Source organism: Thalassophryne amazonica, chromosome 6 (assembly GCF_902500255.1).
Source record: "Thalassophryne amazonica chromosome 6, fThaAma1.1, whole genome shotgun sequence".
In the NCBI taxonomy this organism is placed as follows: Eukaryota; Metazoa; Chordata; class Actinopteri; order Batrachoidiformes; family Batrachoididae; genus Thalassophryne; species Thalassophryne amazonica.
Window position 1 is genome coordinate 5,668,640 of NC_047108.1, and position 15,500 is coordinate 5,684,139.

The 15,500-nt window shown below is 40.9% G+C and overlaps 1 protein-coding gene across 1 annotated transcript in view; it reads left to right on the forward strand.

Annotated features, from left to right (window-relative positions):
• actr8 (actin related protein 8) overlaps positions 1-15,500 on the forward strand; it is a 40,900-nt gene that overhangs the window by 17,252 nt on the left and 8,148 nt on the right. The window contains exons 9-12 of the mRNA XM_034171683.1: positions 578-673; positions 2,755-2,895; positions 5,789-6,098; positions 13,938-14,101. Coding sequence (XP_034027574.1) covers positions 578-673; positions 2,755-2,895; positions 5,789-6,098; positions 13,938-14,101 — 711 coding nt within the window. The remainder of the gene's footprint in view (positions 1-577; positions 674-2,754; positions 2,896-5,788; positions 6,099-13,937; positions 14,102-15,500) is intronic.

Here is a 15,500-nt window from a genome sequence, read left to right on the forward strand (position 1 = left end):
TAAAGAGAAGCTCTCGAATGCATTCCCAGAGCTGGGTTGGACTGACCCACATTGGAACACATTCCTTCTCACTGTCGCCAAGTGCTTGCTCATAGGGGTTGTTTTGACTGTTGGGATTTTTCTGTAATTATTGTATGGCTTTTGCCTTACAATATAAAGTGCCTTGGGGCAACTGTTTGTTGTGATTTGGTGCTATATAAATAAAATTGATTTGATTTGATTTGGAAACCCTGATACCTGATTCCTGATCCAGTGTCTTTGGGTCAAAACAAATAAATCCCATCAAGATTTTTGTGCCATTAATTCAAATTAATTTTTTTTTTTAAACTGTGTCCTGAAACCTAGAACCCTGGTTCAGTTTGAACAGGTGCACATGAACTGGAGTAAACCAGGTTGATTTATCTGCTCTTTGTCATGTGACAGGAGCCTTTGATGTTCTCTGTTTCCTGATGTGTTTTCAGAACTGGGACTTAAACTTTTATGAGTTTGAAACAAAACTCTGAGTTCTTGTGAAGAATCGATGGAATGCTGCCGCTCTTCAAGTCATTTGATTGTTTCTGCTGCTGTTTGTCAACAGGACATCTCAGGACTACAGGATCATGAATTCCAAACACGTTTCCCAGAATCCCCTGCTCTTCTCTACCAGGTTCGACTCGGAGATGAGAAACTACAGGTACAGAATTGTTGTGTTTGTTTAACATGTAAATTTGAGATCACAACTGAAATACTTTTCAAAATTCAGAGTTGCTGCAGTAACGTCTTTGGCCTTTTCGCATTTTCTAGTTTCACCACTGACATAATTTAAAGTAATATAATAATAATAATCATAATCATAATCAGGCTGCTAAAATCAGAGGAGAAACAGATCGTCTGACATAAGTGGATCCTAGATGTCTGTCTGTGCCGCTCTGCTGCATGCAGTGATGGACATAAACACAGATCAGTGACCTCACATCATTTTCTGAGACTTTAGAAAACCTCTAAGGTTTTATGATGCAGTCTGCAGCATCAGTCTGAAGTCAAGCTGTCAGCTGACATAATTCAATTTTAGACTCCACCCACTCTGGAGCCTTTCAGTGACCAGCGGGAAAGAGGGGAGGGTCTGTTGTTCACAACCCCTCAAATGTCCACTTGTGTTAAAGTTGTGACTGGTGAAGCGACAGGCAGAAATGTCTCCACTCACAGCCGCTGAAACTTGTAACGCTCTGTTATCACACAGTTGGTGTCTTGGTGGCTTCCCTCACCAGCCTCCTTATCACTCACTCAGGTGCTGAGTAGTGTGCCTAGATAGAGAGAGTGGCGTCAGCTGAGAACACGGCGCCATTTTGGGCCATGTTTAATGTTTCCAACATTTTTAAAATCATTTAACCACATACAGCAACACATCGAGGTACAGGTACTATCAAAATAAATGTGAAAATAGTTAAGCTATCAAATGTACATAAATTTACTATTCATGATGATTTATTTAATTAATTTAAAGCCTGATTTATGCTTCTGCAGCTCTGTAACTCCATGTCATGCAACGACATGCGTGACAGTTTAAAGTTCTCTGTCTCTGGATTATGATTTATTATGGACTAATTTGACCCTCAACAAGCTTTTTTTTTTTTTTTTTTTTGCAATCATCATCTCTAATTCAAAGGTAAGCTGAACATTTTCCTCTTTTATTGACTTTATGCTGTAAAGTTGCGGACTTTTCTGATCCATTTGTAATCGGCACGCACACTGCAAGTACTATTATAATATGATGGCAGACGAAGGGTTGAAAGCGTCAAATCACAGCCGGCTGCGATTTGACACTTTGCTACTTTCACTGCGCATCCTGTAGCCTGACGCAGCGGCTCAGAGTCTGAGCACGTTATGAAAAAATAAACAGTCGGACTTTTAATCACGGAAATGACTCCGGTCCCACATGTGAGGGGTTTAATAGAAATACATTGCGATCGGACAGGACATTTTATCTGATGTGACCGAAAAATCTGTTGTACAAAATCCCTTATATATGGTGTTTATTACATGGAAAACAATACAAAAAGTTTGGGACTTTTTTTGTCTGGTGACTGTGAATATTTGGTTTATACGATGATGGTTTAGTTGCGTTGTACTGTACTGAACCCAAGATGGCACCATGAGTCACGTGACCGTTTTTTTTTGGGGGGGGGGGGGGGGGGGGTAGTCGCCACTCTATCTGGGCACACTTACAGAGGATTTACATCATATCTCTCCAGTTGTCTAAAAGCCAGGTTGTTGTAAAACTGACAAAGTGCTATTTTTTTATTTTGATAACATGAATCTTTGCAAAAGGTAAAAACAATCAATCATTAACCCGCATTTTCAAATTGGTAGCTTCTCCCTCCCACCCCAGCATGGCTGCTGAACTTTCATTTGTTTACTCTTAATTATGTGTGTTGAAAAGAAGAAATCACTTCGCTCATGGTGTGAAGATTTTTCTTTTATTTGTGTTATTTAGACATTGGAATACACACACACATACGTGTGTGTGTGTGTGTGTGTGTGTGTGTGTGTGTGTGTGTGTGTGTGTATGTATGTATATATATATATATATATATATAATACAATATACACACACACACAGTAATTATCATTATTATTTGCCTGTGATTGTTCAGCTGGTTGTCCTCAGAGAACAGAACTTGACTCGCGCTCCTCAGATAATTCGGTTTTGGTTTAGTTTTCAGTTCCTGAATGTTTCCGTTTTCTGCTTGCTGCTGTGCTCGTCTCGCTGTCTAGGCTCCAATGGGTCTTTTTTACCCGACCATGTTTGGCATCGTTGGTCAGAAGATGACGTCACTTCAGTACCGTTCCCATGGTGACTCAGAGGATCCATACGATGAGCACTATCTGCTGTCCACCCAGAGCAAGCAGGACCAGGTAATGCCCACGTATGGTGCATCCAGAAAATATTCACGTTGCTTTACTTTTTCCACATTTTGTTATGTTACAGCCTTATTCCAAAATTGAATAAATTCATTTTTTCCCCTCAAAATTCTACTCACAATACCCTATAATGACAACATGAAAGTTTTTTTTTTTCAATTTTTGCATATTTATTAAAAATAAAAAAACAAAGAAATCACATGTACATAAATATTCACACCCTTTGCTCAATACTTTGTTGATGCACCTTTGGCAGCAATTACAGCCTCAAGTCTTCTTGATTATGATGCCACAAGCTTGGTGCACCTATCTTTGTGCAGTTTTGTCCATTCCTCTTTGCAGCACCTCTCAAGCTCCATCAGGTTGGATGGGGAGCATCGGTGCACAGGCATTTTCAGATCTCTCCAGAGATGTTAAATCAAATTCAGGTCTGATCTCTGGCTGGGCCACTCAAGGACATTCACAGAGTTGTCCTGAAGGGTCATTGTCCTGCTGAAAGATGAACCATCGCCCCAGTCTGAGGTCAGGAGCGCTCTGGAGCAGGTTTTCATCCAGGATGTCTCTGTACATTGCTGCATTCATCTTTCCCTCAATCCTGACTAGTCTCCCCGTTCCTGCTGTTGAAAAACATCCACACAGCATGATGCTGCCACCACCATGCTTGACTGTAGGGATGGTGACACCTGGCATTCACACCAGAGAGTTCAGTCTTTGTCTGATCAGACCAGAGAATTTTGTTTCTCATGGTCTGTGAGTCCGTCGGGTGTTTTTTGGCAAACTTCAGGTGGGCTGCCATGTGCCTTTTACTAAGAAGTGGCTTCCGTCTGGCCACTCTACCATAAAGGCTTGATTGGTGGATTGCTGCAGAGATGGTTGTCCTTCTGGAAGGTTCTCCTCTCTCCATAGGAATGCTGGCGCTCTGACAGAGTGACCGTTGGGTTCTTGGTCACCTCCCTGACTAAGATCTTTCTGCCCCATTTGCTCAGTTGAGACGGGTGACCAGCTCTAGGAAGAGTCCTGGTGGATCTAAACTTCTTCCATTTACGGATGATGCCGTTCACTGTGCTGATTGGGACATTCAAAGCAGCAGAAATGTTTCTGTACCCTTCCCCAGATTTGTGCCTCGAGACAATCCTGTCTGAGAGGTCTACAGACTATTCCAGGGCTGTGAAAACTCTGCGGATCCGAGGAATTCTGCAGATGTCGTTATTGGGGGGGGGGGGGGGGTGTTATCAGTGTTGTTCTCTAATTGTGATCATCACTGAGATTTTAAAATGCCTATTGCAAAGTATTTCCTTTTTTTACGACATCGTGCAAGTTTTATAAGTCCGCGGACACTGATCTGTGTTACAGATCTGCGGAACTTCGCAGAGGAAAAATGACACTCAGAGCAAAGCTGTTGCGACAGTTGTCGTAAAGCGGGACTGGTTGGTTGCTGCAGTGACGCTGTGTGGCTCCTGCAAGACGCTTAAGCTAAACGTAGCAGGTGGACATGGCAAACTTTTAGAGCTCTCAAGTTTTTAAAAGAAGAATTTTGCAGCATGTCTGTGTCACGGGCCGACATCAGACAGAGCGAAGATGGCGAGAAAGACAATTTGAAAAACTTTGATAAGGACAAGAATCCGTGGAATTGTCGCTGGCTTCATGAACACATCTGAAAGATAAACAGGAAAGTGAACTGTGCCCTCACAGGAAACACGGTAAGAATTTTTCTCTCCCTGGAAAATAAACATTGTGCTGTTCAAACAGGATTTTAGACAAGATTATGTGACTTTTTTATTATTAATCTAGACTTTCTTTTATTGGAAAAAAGACATTGTGGCTTTGAATAGATTTACAGGAATTTACACAAGGATATAAATTAGTTTTTAGTCATGTAGACTTTTTCATGGGAAAAAAGACACTGTGGATTTAAAGGAATTTCCACAACAATGTGTGACATTTTTACTATAAGGTGAGTTTTTACCATGATTTTCAAAATATTCTACAAGCTTTAGCTGTGGCTTTTGAAATGCTTTTCAATCTTCATCTTCTTTTCAGTCTTCATGAATTTCATGTAGTTTAATTGTTCTGAGTTAATGCATAATTTGGTTTACAATTAAAAGGAAAATCATTCCAGGTCCTACTTCCACGTCATATTCTGTTATTTCCACATGATCATTGACGGTTCAAATGAAAGGTTAAATATAGGATAATTTAAATATGCACTTCTTTTGAGATTTTTTTTTTTTTCTTCCAGGAGATGCTGAAAATCTATCATTAGATACTAAATTAGTTTGGTTTCTGGGGCCCCGCGGGCCCTAAACCCCAGCTCGACCCCCTGCAAATTTTCCTTGGATTTCACAATTTTCATTTCACAGCCCTGCAATTCCTTTGTCTTCATGCTTGGTTTGTGCTCTGACATGCACTGTCAACTGTGAGACCTTATATGTACACAGGTGTGTTTCTTTCCAAATAATGTTTAATCAACTGAATTTACCCCAGATGGACTCCAATTAAGCTGTCGAAACATCTCAAGGATGATCAATGGAAACAGAATGCAATGCACCTGAGCTCAGTTTTGAGCTTCATGGCAAAGGGTGTGAATACTTAAGTACGTGAGATTTCTTAGGGGTTTTTTTTTTTTTTTTTTTTCGTTTTTTTTTTTTGTTTGTTTGTTTGTTTGTTTTTTTAATAAATTTGCAAAAAATAAAAAAGTCTATTTGCACATTGTCATTATGGGGTATTTTTGTCATGGGGGTACTTTTAGGGGAAAAAAAGAATTTCATCCATTTTGGAATAAGGCTGTAACAACAAATTGTGAAAGGCATGAAGCGCTGTGAATACTTTCTGGCTGCATGGTAGCTGTTGATTCTTCTCCTGTTAATTCTCACCTCATATTGTTCAGTCCTCCAAATCTGCTGGAGACCGGAGGACCGCCTGCAGGCCGGGCGTGGCCTTGGACGGTGAGCTGAGCGGTCAAGGAGGGGTGGGGGATCTGTTGGACCTACCCAGGGGCTGTGGGAGTGGCAGCATTGGGGGCATGGCCCAAGGTGACATGGAGCTTGGAGCGGCCCAGGGGGAGTGTCTGATGGCGGCGGGTGAGTTGGAAGAGCCGCTGTCTGCCCTCCAGTCCAGGAAGGCGGCCATCATGAGCCAGTTTGAGAGTAAAGCTCTGGGTCTGGACAAAGCGATCCTGCACAGTATCGACTGCTGCGGTAAGCATGCATGTGCAGTGGAAACTGAGAAAATTAAAACGCTAAAGGTGAATATTAAATGTCATCATATACGTTCAGTGAACTCAAGCTGCAGCAATTATTTTTATTGTAATTTATTTTCTCAATTAACTGATTTATTTAGTCCAAAAAATATCCATAAAATTGTGGAAAAATATCAATAGTTGGTTCCCAAAACCCAAGATGATGTCTTTAAATGTCCACATCCTGAAGACCGTATCAGAGAGGAAAGAAACCACAAAATATTTACATTTAAAAAGCTGAAAGCACAGAATCTGAACACTCGATGGCCACCAGACCTAGGCTTTGGAAATTGGGGGGTTCCTTTTTCAAGCTACTTGTAAATTTCAAATCCTAGATATGTTGAGAGACAGGGAACGAAGATGTGGCCGCTTCAGTTACAGTGATCCCTTCTGCGGGATTGTGTGTGGAATCGTGACCATCTTGTTTGTGTTTTAGAACATAACCGCTGTAAAACAATCAAAAAATAACTATTCTCTGATTGAGTAATTTTCTGAAACAGCCTGTCGCTGACAAACACATCTGATTCTAATTTTCCATCATCCATCCAGCAGGTGGCAGACACATCTTTGGGTTAGTACATAAGCCATCCAAAGGTGCTTTTAGGATTGAACTGGTGCCTCAGAGTTCACCTGATTTTAATGAATTTGTCTTTGTGATATACCTTTTTAATTTGGTGAGTTATAGTGGGGTAAAAAAAATTTAGTCAGTCCCTGATTGTGCAAGTTCTCCTACTTAGAAAGATGAGAGAGGTCTGTAATTTTCATCATTGGTACACTACAACTGTGAGAGACAAAATGAGGAAAAGAAATCCAGGAAATCACATTGTAGGATTTTTAAAGAATTTATTTGTAAATTATGGTGGAAAATAAGTATTTGGTCAGTAACAAAAGTTCAACACAGTACTTTGTAACATAATCTTTGTTGGCAATGACAGAGGTCAAATGTTTCCTGTAAGTCTTCAGCCGGTTTGCACACACTGTAGCTGGTATTTTGGTCCATTCCTTCATGCAGATCTCCTCTAGAGCAGTGATGTTTTGGGGCTGTCGCTGGGCAACACAGACTTTCAACTCCCTCAACAAATTTTCTATGGGGTTGAGGTCTGGAGACTGGCTAGGCCACTCCAGGACCTTGAAATGCTTTTTACGGAGCCACTCCTTTGTTGTCTGAACAGTGTGTTTGGGATCATTGTCATACTGGAAGTCCTAGCCACATTACATCTTCAATGCTGTCACTGATGGAAGGAGGTTTTGTCTTAAAATCTCATGATACAAGGCCACGTTCATTCTTCCCTTAACACGGATCAGTCGTCCTGTTAGATGTAGTGGATATGGTGTTCTTGGAATTCAACTCAGCATTCTTCTTCCTCCAAACACAGAGAGGTGAGTTTTTACCAAAAAGTTATATTTTGACAACATGATATTCTCTGTCCTCTTCTGGATCATCCATATACTCTCTGGCAAACTTCAGACGGGCCTGGACACGTACTGGCTTAAGCGGGGAGACACGCCTGGCACTGCAGGATTTGAGTCCTTCTTTGCATAATGTGGAGTCTTTGTTACTTTGGTCCCAGTTCTCTGCAGGTCATTCATCAGGTCCCTCCGTGTAGTTCTGGGATTTTATTCACCGTTCTCATGGTCATTTTGACTCCACGTGATGACATCTTGCGTGGAGCCCCAGATCAAGGGAGATTATCAATGGTCTTGTATGTCTTCCATTTTCTTACAATTGCTTCCACTGTTGATTTATTTACACCAACCTACTTGACTATTGTAGATTCACTCTTCCCAGCCTGGTGCACATCTACAATTTTCTTTCTAGTGTCCTTCGACAGCTCTTTGATCTTGGCCATGGTTGAGTTTGGAGTCTGATTGTTTGAGGCTGTGGACAGGTGTGTTTTATACAGATAACGAGTTCAAACAGGTGCCATTAACACAGGTAACAGGTGGAGGACAGAAGAGCTTCTTAAGAAGTTACAGGTCTGTGAGAGCAGAAATCTTGCTTGTTTGTGGGTGACCAAATACTTATTTTCCACCATAATTTACAAATAAATTCTTTAAAAATCCTACAATGTGATCTCCTGGATTTTTTTTTTCTCATTTTGTCTCTCATAGTTGAAGTGTACCTATGATGGAAAATTACAGACCTCTCTCATCTTTCTAAGTAGGAGAACTTGCACAATCAGGGGATGACTAAATACTTTTTTTGCCCCACTGTACATGGTGATGGCATTCATGGTTTTAGAAACATCTTAGAAACAAATCTTAGAAACATGGTGTCTAACCAGATCCTTACTCTGGATGGCATTACCCTGACCTCTAGTAATACTGTGAGAAATCTTGGAGGCATTTTTGATCAGGATATGTCCTTCAATGCGCATATTAAGCAAATATGTAGGACTGCTTTTTTACATTTGCGCAATATCTCTAAAATCAGAAAGGTCTTGTCTCAGAGTGATGCTGAAAAACTAATTCATGCATTTATTTCCTCTAGGCTGGACTATTGTAATTCATTATTATTAGGTTGTTTAAAAGTCCCCTGAAAAGCCTTCAGTTAATTCATTCAATTCAATTTTTTTTTTTTATATAGCGCCAAATCACAACAAACAGTTGCCCCAAGGCGCGTTATATTGTAAGGCAAGGCCATACAATAATTATGTAAAACCCCAACGGTCAAAACGACCCCCTGTGAGCAAGCACTTGGCTACAGTGGGAAGGAAAAACTCCCTTTTAACAGGAAGAAACCTCCAGCAGAACCAGGCTCAGGGAGGGGCAGTCTTCTGCTGGGACTGGTTGGGGCTGAGGGAGAGAACCAGGAAAAAAGACATGCTGTGGAGGGGAGCAGAAATCGATCACTAATGATTAAATGCAGACAGAGCAAAAAGAGAAAGAAACACTCAGTGCATCATGGGAACCCCCCAGCAGTCTACGTCTATAGCAGCATAACTAAGGGATGGTTCAGGGTCACCTGATCCAGCCCTAACTATAAGCTTTAGCAAAAAGGAAAGTTTTAAGCCTAATCTTAAAAGTAGAGAGGGTGTCTGTCTCCCTGATCTGAATTGGGAGCTGGTTCCACAGGAGAGGAGCCTGAAAGCTGAAGGCTCTGCCTCCCATTCTACTCTTACAAACCCTAGGAACTACAGGTAAGCCTGCAGTCTGAGAGCGAAGCGCTCTATTGGGGTGATACGGTACTACGAGGTCCCTAAGATAAGATGGGACCTGATTATTCAAAACCTTATAAGTAAGAAGAAGAATTTTAAATTCTATTCTAGAATTAACAGGAAGCCAATGAAGAGAGGCCAATATGGGTGAGATATGCTCTCTCCTTCTAGTCCCCGTTAGTACTCTAGCTGCAGCATTTTGAATTAACTGAAGGCTTTTTAGGGAACTTTTAGGACAACCTGATAATAATGAATTACAATAGTCCAGCCTAGAGGAAATAAATGCATGAATTAGTTTTTCAGCATCACTCTGAGACAAGACCTTTCTGATTTTAGAGATATTGCGTAAATGCAAAAAAGCAGTCCTACATATTTGTTTAATATGCGCTTTGAATGACATATCCTGATCAAAAATGACTCCAAGATTTCTCACAGTATTACTAGAGGTCAGGGTAATGCCATCCAGAGTAAGGATCTGGTTAGACACCATGTTTCTAAGATTTGTGGGGCCAAGTACAATAACTTCAGTTTTATCTGAGTTTAAAAGCAGGAAATTAGAGGTCATCCATGTCTTTATGTCTGTAAGACAATCCTGCAGTTTAGCTAATTGGTGTGTGTCCTCTGGCTTCATGGATAGATAAAGCTGGGTATCATCTGCGTAACAATGAAAATTTAAGCAATACCGTCTAATAATACTGCCTAAGGGAAGCATGTATAAAGTGAATAAAATTGGTCCTAGCACAGAACCTTGTGGAACGCCATAATTAACTTTAGTCTGTGAAGAAGATTCCCCATTTACATGAACAAATTGTAATCTAGTAGACAAATATGATTCAAACCACCGCAGCGCAGTGCCTTTAATACCTATGGCATGCTCTAATCTCTGTAATAAAATTTTATGGTCAACAGTATCAAAAGCAGCACTGAGGTCTAACAGAACAAGCACAGAGATGAGTCCACTGTCCGAGGCCATAAGAAGATCATTTGTAACCTTCACTAATGCTGTTTCTGTACTATGATGAATTCTAAAACCTGACTGAAACTCTTCAAATAGACCATTCCTCTGCAGATGATCAGTTAGCTGTTTTACAACTACCCTTTCAAGAATTTTTGAGAGAAAAGGAAGGTTGGAGATTGGCCTATAATTAGCTAAGATAGCTGGGTCAAGTGATGGCTTTTTAAGTAATGGTTTAATTACTGCCACCTTAAAAGCCTGTGGTACATAGCCAACTAACAAAGATAGATTGATCATATTTAAGATCGAAGCATTAAATAATGGTAGGGCTTCCTTGAGCAGCCTGGTAGGAATGGGGTCTAATAAACATGTTGATGGTTTGGATGAAGTAACTAATGAAAATAACTCAGAACAATCGGAGAGAAAGAGTCTAACCAAATACCAGCATCACTGAAAGCAGCCAAAGATAACGATACGTCTTTGGGATGGTTATGAGTAATTTTTTCTCTAATAGTTAAAATTTTGTTAGCAAAGAAAGTCATGAAGTCATTACTAGTTAAAGTTAATGGAATACTCAGCTCAATAGAGCTCTGACTCTTTGTCAGCCTGGCTACAGTGCTGAAAAGAAACCTGGGGTTGTTCTTATTTTCTTCAATTAGTGATGAGTAGAAAGATGTCCTAGCTTTACGGAGGGCTTTTTTATAGAGCAACAGACTCTTTTTCCAGGCTAAGTGAAGATCTTCTAAATTAGTGAGACGCCATTTCCTCTCCAACTTACGGGTTATCTGCTTTAAGCTACGAGTTTGAGAGTTATACCACGGAGTCAGACACTTCTGATTTAAAGCTCTCTTTTTCAGAGGAGCTACAGCATCCAAAGTTGTCTTCAATGAGGATGTAAAACTATTGACGAGATACTCTATCTCCCTTACAGAGTTTAGGTAGCTACTCTGCACTGTGTTGTTATATGGCATTAGAGAACATAAAGAAGGAATCATATCCTTAAACCTAGTTACAGCGCTTTCTGAAAGACTTCTAGTGTAATGAAACTTATTCCCTACTGCTGGGTAGTCCATCAGAGTAAATGTAAATGTTATTAAGAAATGATCAGACAGAAGGGAGTTTTCAGGGAATACTGTTAAGTCTTCTATTTCCATACCATAAGTCAGAACAAGATCTAAGATATGATTAAAGTGGTGGGTGGACTCATTTACTTTTTGAGCAAAGCCAATAGAGTCTAATAATAGATTAAATGCAGTGTTGAGGCTGTCATTCTCAGCATCTGTGTGGATGTTAAAATCGCCCACTATAATTATCTTATCTGAGCTAAGCACTAAGTCAGACAAAAGGTCTGAAAATTCACAGAGAAACTCACAGTAACGACCAGGTGGACGATAGATAATAACAAATAAAACTGGTTTTTGGGACTTCCAATTTGGATGGACAAGACTAAGAGACAAGCTTTCAAATGAATTAAAGCTCTGTCTGGGTTTTTGATTAATTAATAAGCTGGAATGGAAGATTGCTGCTAATCCACCGCCCCGGCCCATGCTACGAGCATTCTGACAGTTAGTGTGACTCGGGGGTGTTGACTCATTTAAACTAACATATTCATCCTGCTGTAACCAGGTTTCTGTTAGGCAGAATAAATCAATATGTTGATCAATTATTATATAATTTACCAACAGGGACTTAGAAGAGAGAGACCTAATGTTTAATAGACCACATTTAACTGTTTTAGTCTGTGGTGCAGTTGAAGGTGCTATATTATTTTTTCTTTTTGAATTTTTATGCTTAAATAGATTTTTGCTGGTTATTGGTAGTCTAATTCAAAATGCTGCAGCTAGAGTACTGACGGGGACTAAAAGGAGAGAGCATATTTCACCCATATTGGCCTCTCTTCATTGGCTTCCTGTTAATTCTAGAATAGAATTTAAAATTCTTCTTCTTACTTATAAGGTTTTGAATAATCAGATCCCATCTGTTGTGTGTTGGGGGGTTTGGCTGGATATTTTGGTGTTGTTTTCTTTTCTTTGCTCTCCAGGTGGTATGCAAACTGGGTTTTATCTGTGGAGAAGGTGCTGGCAGAAGAGTCCTTCACCCTCATCAGCATTATTGGCTGCACTTGTGGAGGATGTTCACGTGCAAACTTAAAGACTTTCAGCTGAAGCAGATAATGAGATGGCATTCTGCATTTAAGCCATGAGTGGTTCAAGCAGAATTGCCGGGAACTCGACCTTGTGACATTCGTTTGTGAGACGCTGAGGACCGCGCCTGGGTTTGACACATTGTGCCTGTGAAGGAGGACGGGTGAGGGACACATGCTGTCAGCACACATCAGAGGTGATGATTGTCTGAATAAGTGTTAACAGTAATTTGGTATTTTGTTACGCAGTATATTCGAACATTGATGAGAATTGTGCAGCTCGCTTCTCACTGCCGTGGCGTACGGAATGATGATCCTCCACCTGTTGTGAGAAGCTGCTCATTTACATAAAGCTTAAATTCAGACCTGAATGTGTTGCTGATAGTGTGTGCCTTTGAAGGATATTTGTTGTAGCTCTGTTGACTTACCTTACCTTTTCCATCCTTCACAGAGTCAGTTTGTCGTATCCACCTGTGGGGTGTTCGGCGGTGAGTCTGGGTCCAGAGGCGTCGGGCTGGAGAGCGCGCCGTCCTTCACCTTGCCAGACAACCGCACATTTATGTTGTACACAAATTAGTGCACAGAAGGGAAATAAATTTGTTTTGTTTTTGGAACCACTTTCTGGTTATTTTAGCGCTGGGTTCAGTCAGACGCTGGTCCGCTCCTCAACTCGCATCTGCACATAACATCTTATCTTAGGGACCTCTTAGTACCATATCACCCCAATAGAGCGCTTCGCTCTCAGACTGCAGGCTTACTTGTAGTTCCTAGGGTTTTTAAGAGTAGAATGGGAGGCAGAGCCTTCAGCTTTCAGGCTCCTCTCCTGTGGAACCAGCTCCCAATTCAGATCAGGGAGACAGACACCCTCTCTACTTTTAAGATTAGGCTTAAAACTTTCCTTTTTGCTAAAGCTTATAGTTAGGGCTGGATCAGGTGACCCTGAACCATCCCTTAGTTATGCTGCTATAGACTTAGACTGCTGGGGGGTTCCCATGATGCACTGAGTGTTTCTTTCTCTTTTTGCTCTGTATGCACCACTCTGCATTTAATCATTAGTGATCGATCTCTGCTCCCCTCCACAGCATGTCTTTTTCCTGGTTCTCTCCCTCAGCCCCAACCAGTCCCAGCAGAAGACTGCCCCTCCCTGAGCCTGGTTCTGCTGGAGGTTTCTTCTTGTTAAAAGGGAGTTTTTCCTTCCCACTGTAGCCAAGTGCTTGCTCATAGGGGGTCGTTTTGACCGTTGGGGTTTTTCTGTAATTATTGTATGGCTTTTGCCTTACAATATAAAGCGCCTTGGGGCAACTGTTGTTGTGATTTGGCGCTATATAAATAAAATTGATTTGATTTGATGGTTTTGATTATCATGTTAACAGTTTGATGTTCACGGAGATGACTAGGCTTTTGGGAATATTGACAAGAGTTTAGTTTCCATCTTGGAAATGATGACAGAGGTCTGAACATTCCAAGAGTAAGAATGCCAGGATAACTACAACTGTCCAGTTTGGTGACATCTAGTTTTAGCTGGCATCCGTTTCTTCACAGTATCTGATGAGACCAAGCGAAAGATGTACAGCTCCATCCTGGTGGTGGGAGGAGGACTCATGTTCCACAGTGCACAGGACTTCTTGCTGCACCGCATCGTCAACAAGATGCCGCCGTCCTTCAGACGGCTGGTGGACAACGTCGAAGTAATCACACGGCCGAAGGTACTGAGGTTGTCGGGGTTTGCAGCATTAGGTCAGAGGTCACAGTATGCTTCTCGTTTCAGTTTAACTGAAAATGGAGTTTTCTGAGAAGCTGAGAAAAAGTAAAAACAGCTTAACTTTGACCTATGTCTTGTAGATATTTTCCCCCGCTAGGCCGGTCTAGTTTAAAATCTTGTCAATCTACTGATTAAAAGTGTTTGACAAGTCTTATGTTTTTTTTTTTCAGTCTTGCATCTTAAATAACTGAGCCGCTGTTCACAGATTACAATTACCTGCGCTGTGCCACTCAGTCACACCACTGACCTCATGAATGAAGCTCAGTCAACAAAGGAGACTCGTGTAAAAGTATGCTGTGTCCACACGCTACTTTCATCTTAAATACACGTCTTTTAATTGAACCGGAGCAGTGCACAGCAGAAACAGGAGCAGAGCAGGTCCACAGAGAGAGTTACCATAGCGACACTGCATGTCATTATGTGGCAGACATGTAGGAGCCGTCTTTAAGAAACGAAAGTCAGTATTAGTAGTGTGTTTAATGTGTGTGATGTGAGGTTTTAATAATCATTTGATTGGTCAAACAAAAAGTGAACTTGGATCAACTGTTGCATTTTGCTGCAAAACCTCAATGGGATGTGAAACTACGTATAACATTGTTTTCTTCAACAATCATAAAATTTTGATCATAAATGGACTGCATTTATTTAGCTCTTTTCCATCTGCATCAGATGCTCAAAGCGCATTTATGATTATGCCTCACATTCACCCACTCATACAAACACACACAGCGATGTCAGAGTGCTGCCATGCAAGGTGCTCACGACACACTGGGAACAACTAGGGGATTAAGGACCTTGACCAAGGGCCTTTAGTGATTTTCTGCTCAGGCTGGGGTTTGAACCAAGGATCTTGTGGTCTCAAGACCAACGCTTAACCACTAGACCATCACCTCCACTAATACAGTGAGGAAAATAAGTATTTGAACACCCTGGGATTTTGCAAGTTCTCCCGCTTAGAAATCATGGAGGGGTCTGAAATTTTCATCTTAGGTGCATGTCCACTGTGAGAGACATAATCTAAAAAAAAATATTTGGAAATCACAATGTATGATTTTTTTTTATAATTTATTTGTATATTAATGCTGCAAATAAGTATTTGAACACCTGCCAACCAACAATTCTGGCTCACACAGACTTGTTAATTTTTCTTTAAGAAGCCCTGTTATTCTGCACTCTTTACCTGTATTAATTGCACCTGTTTGAACTTGTTACCTGTATAAAAGACACCTGTTCACACACTCAATCAATCACACCCCAACCTGTCCACCATAGCCAAGACCAAAGAGCTGTCTAAGGACACCAGGGACCTAAGATGAAAATTTCAGACCCCTCCATGATTTGTA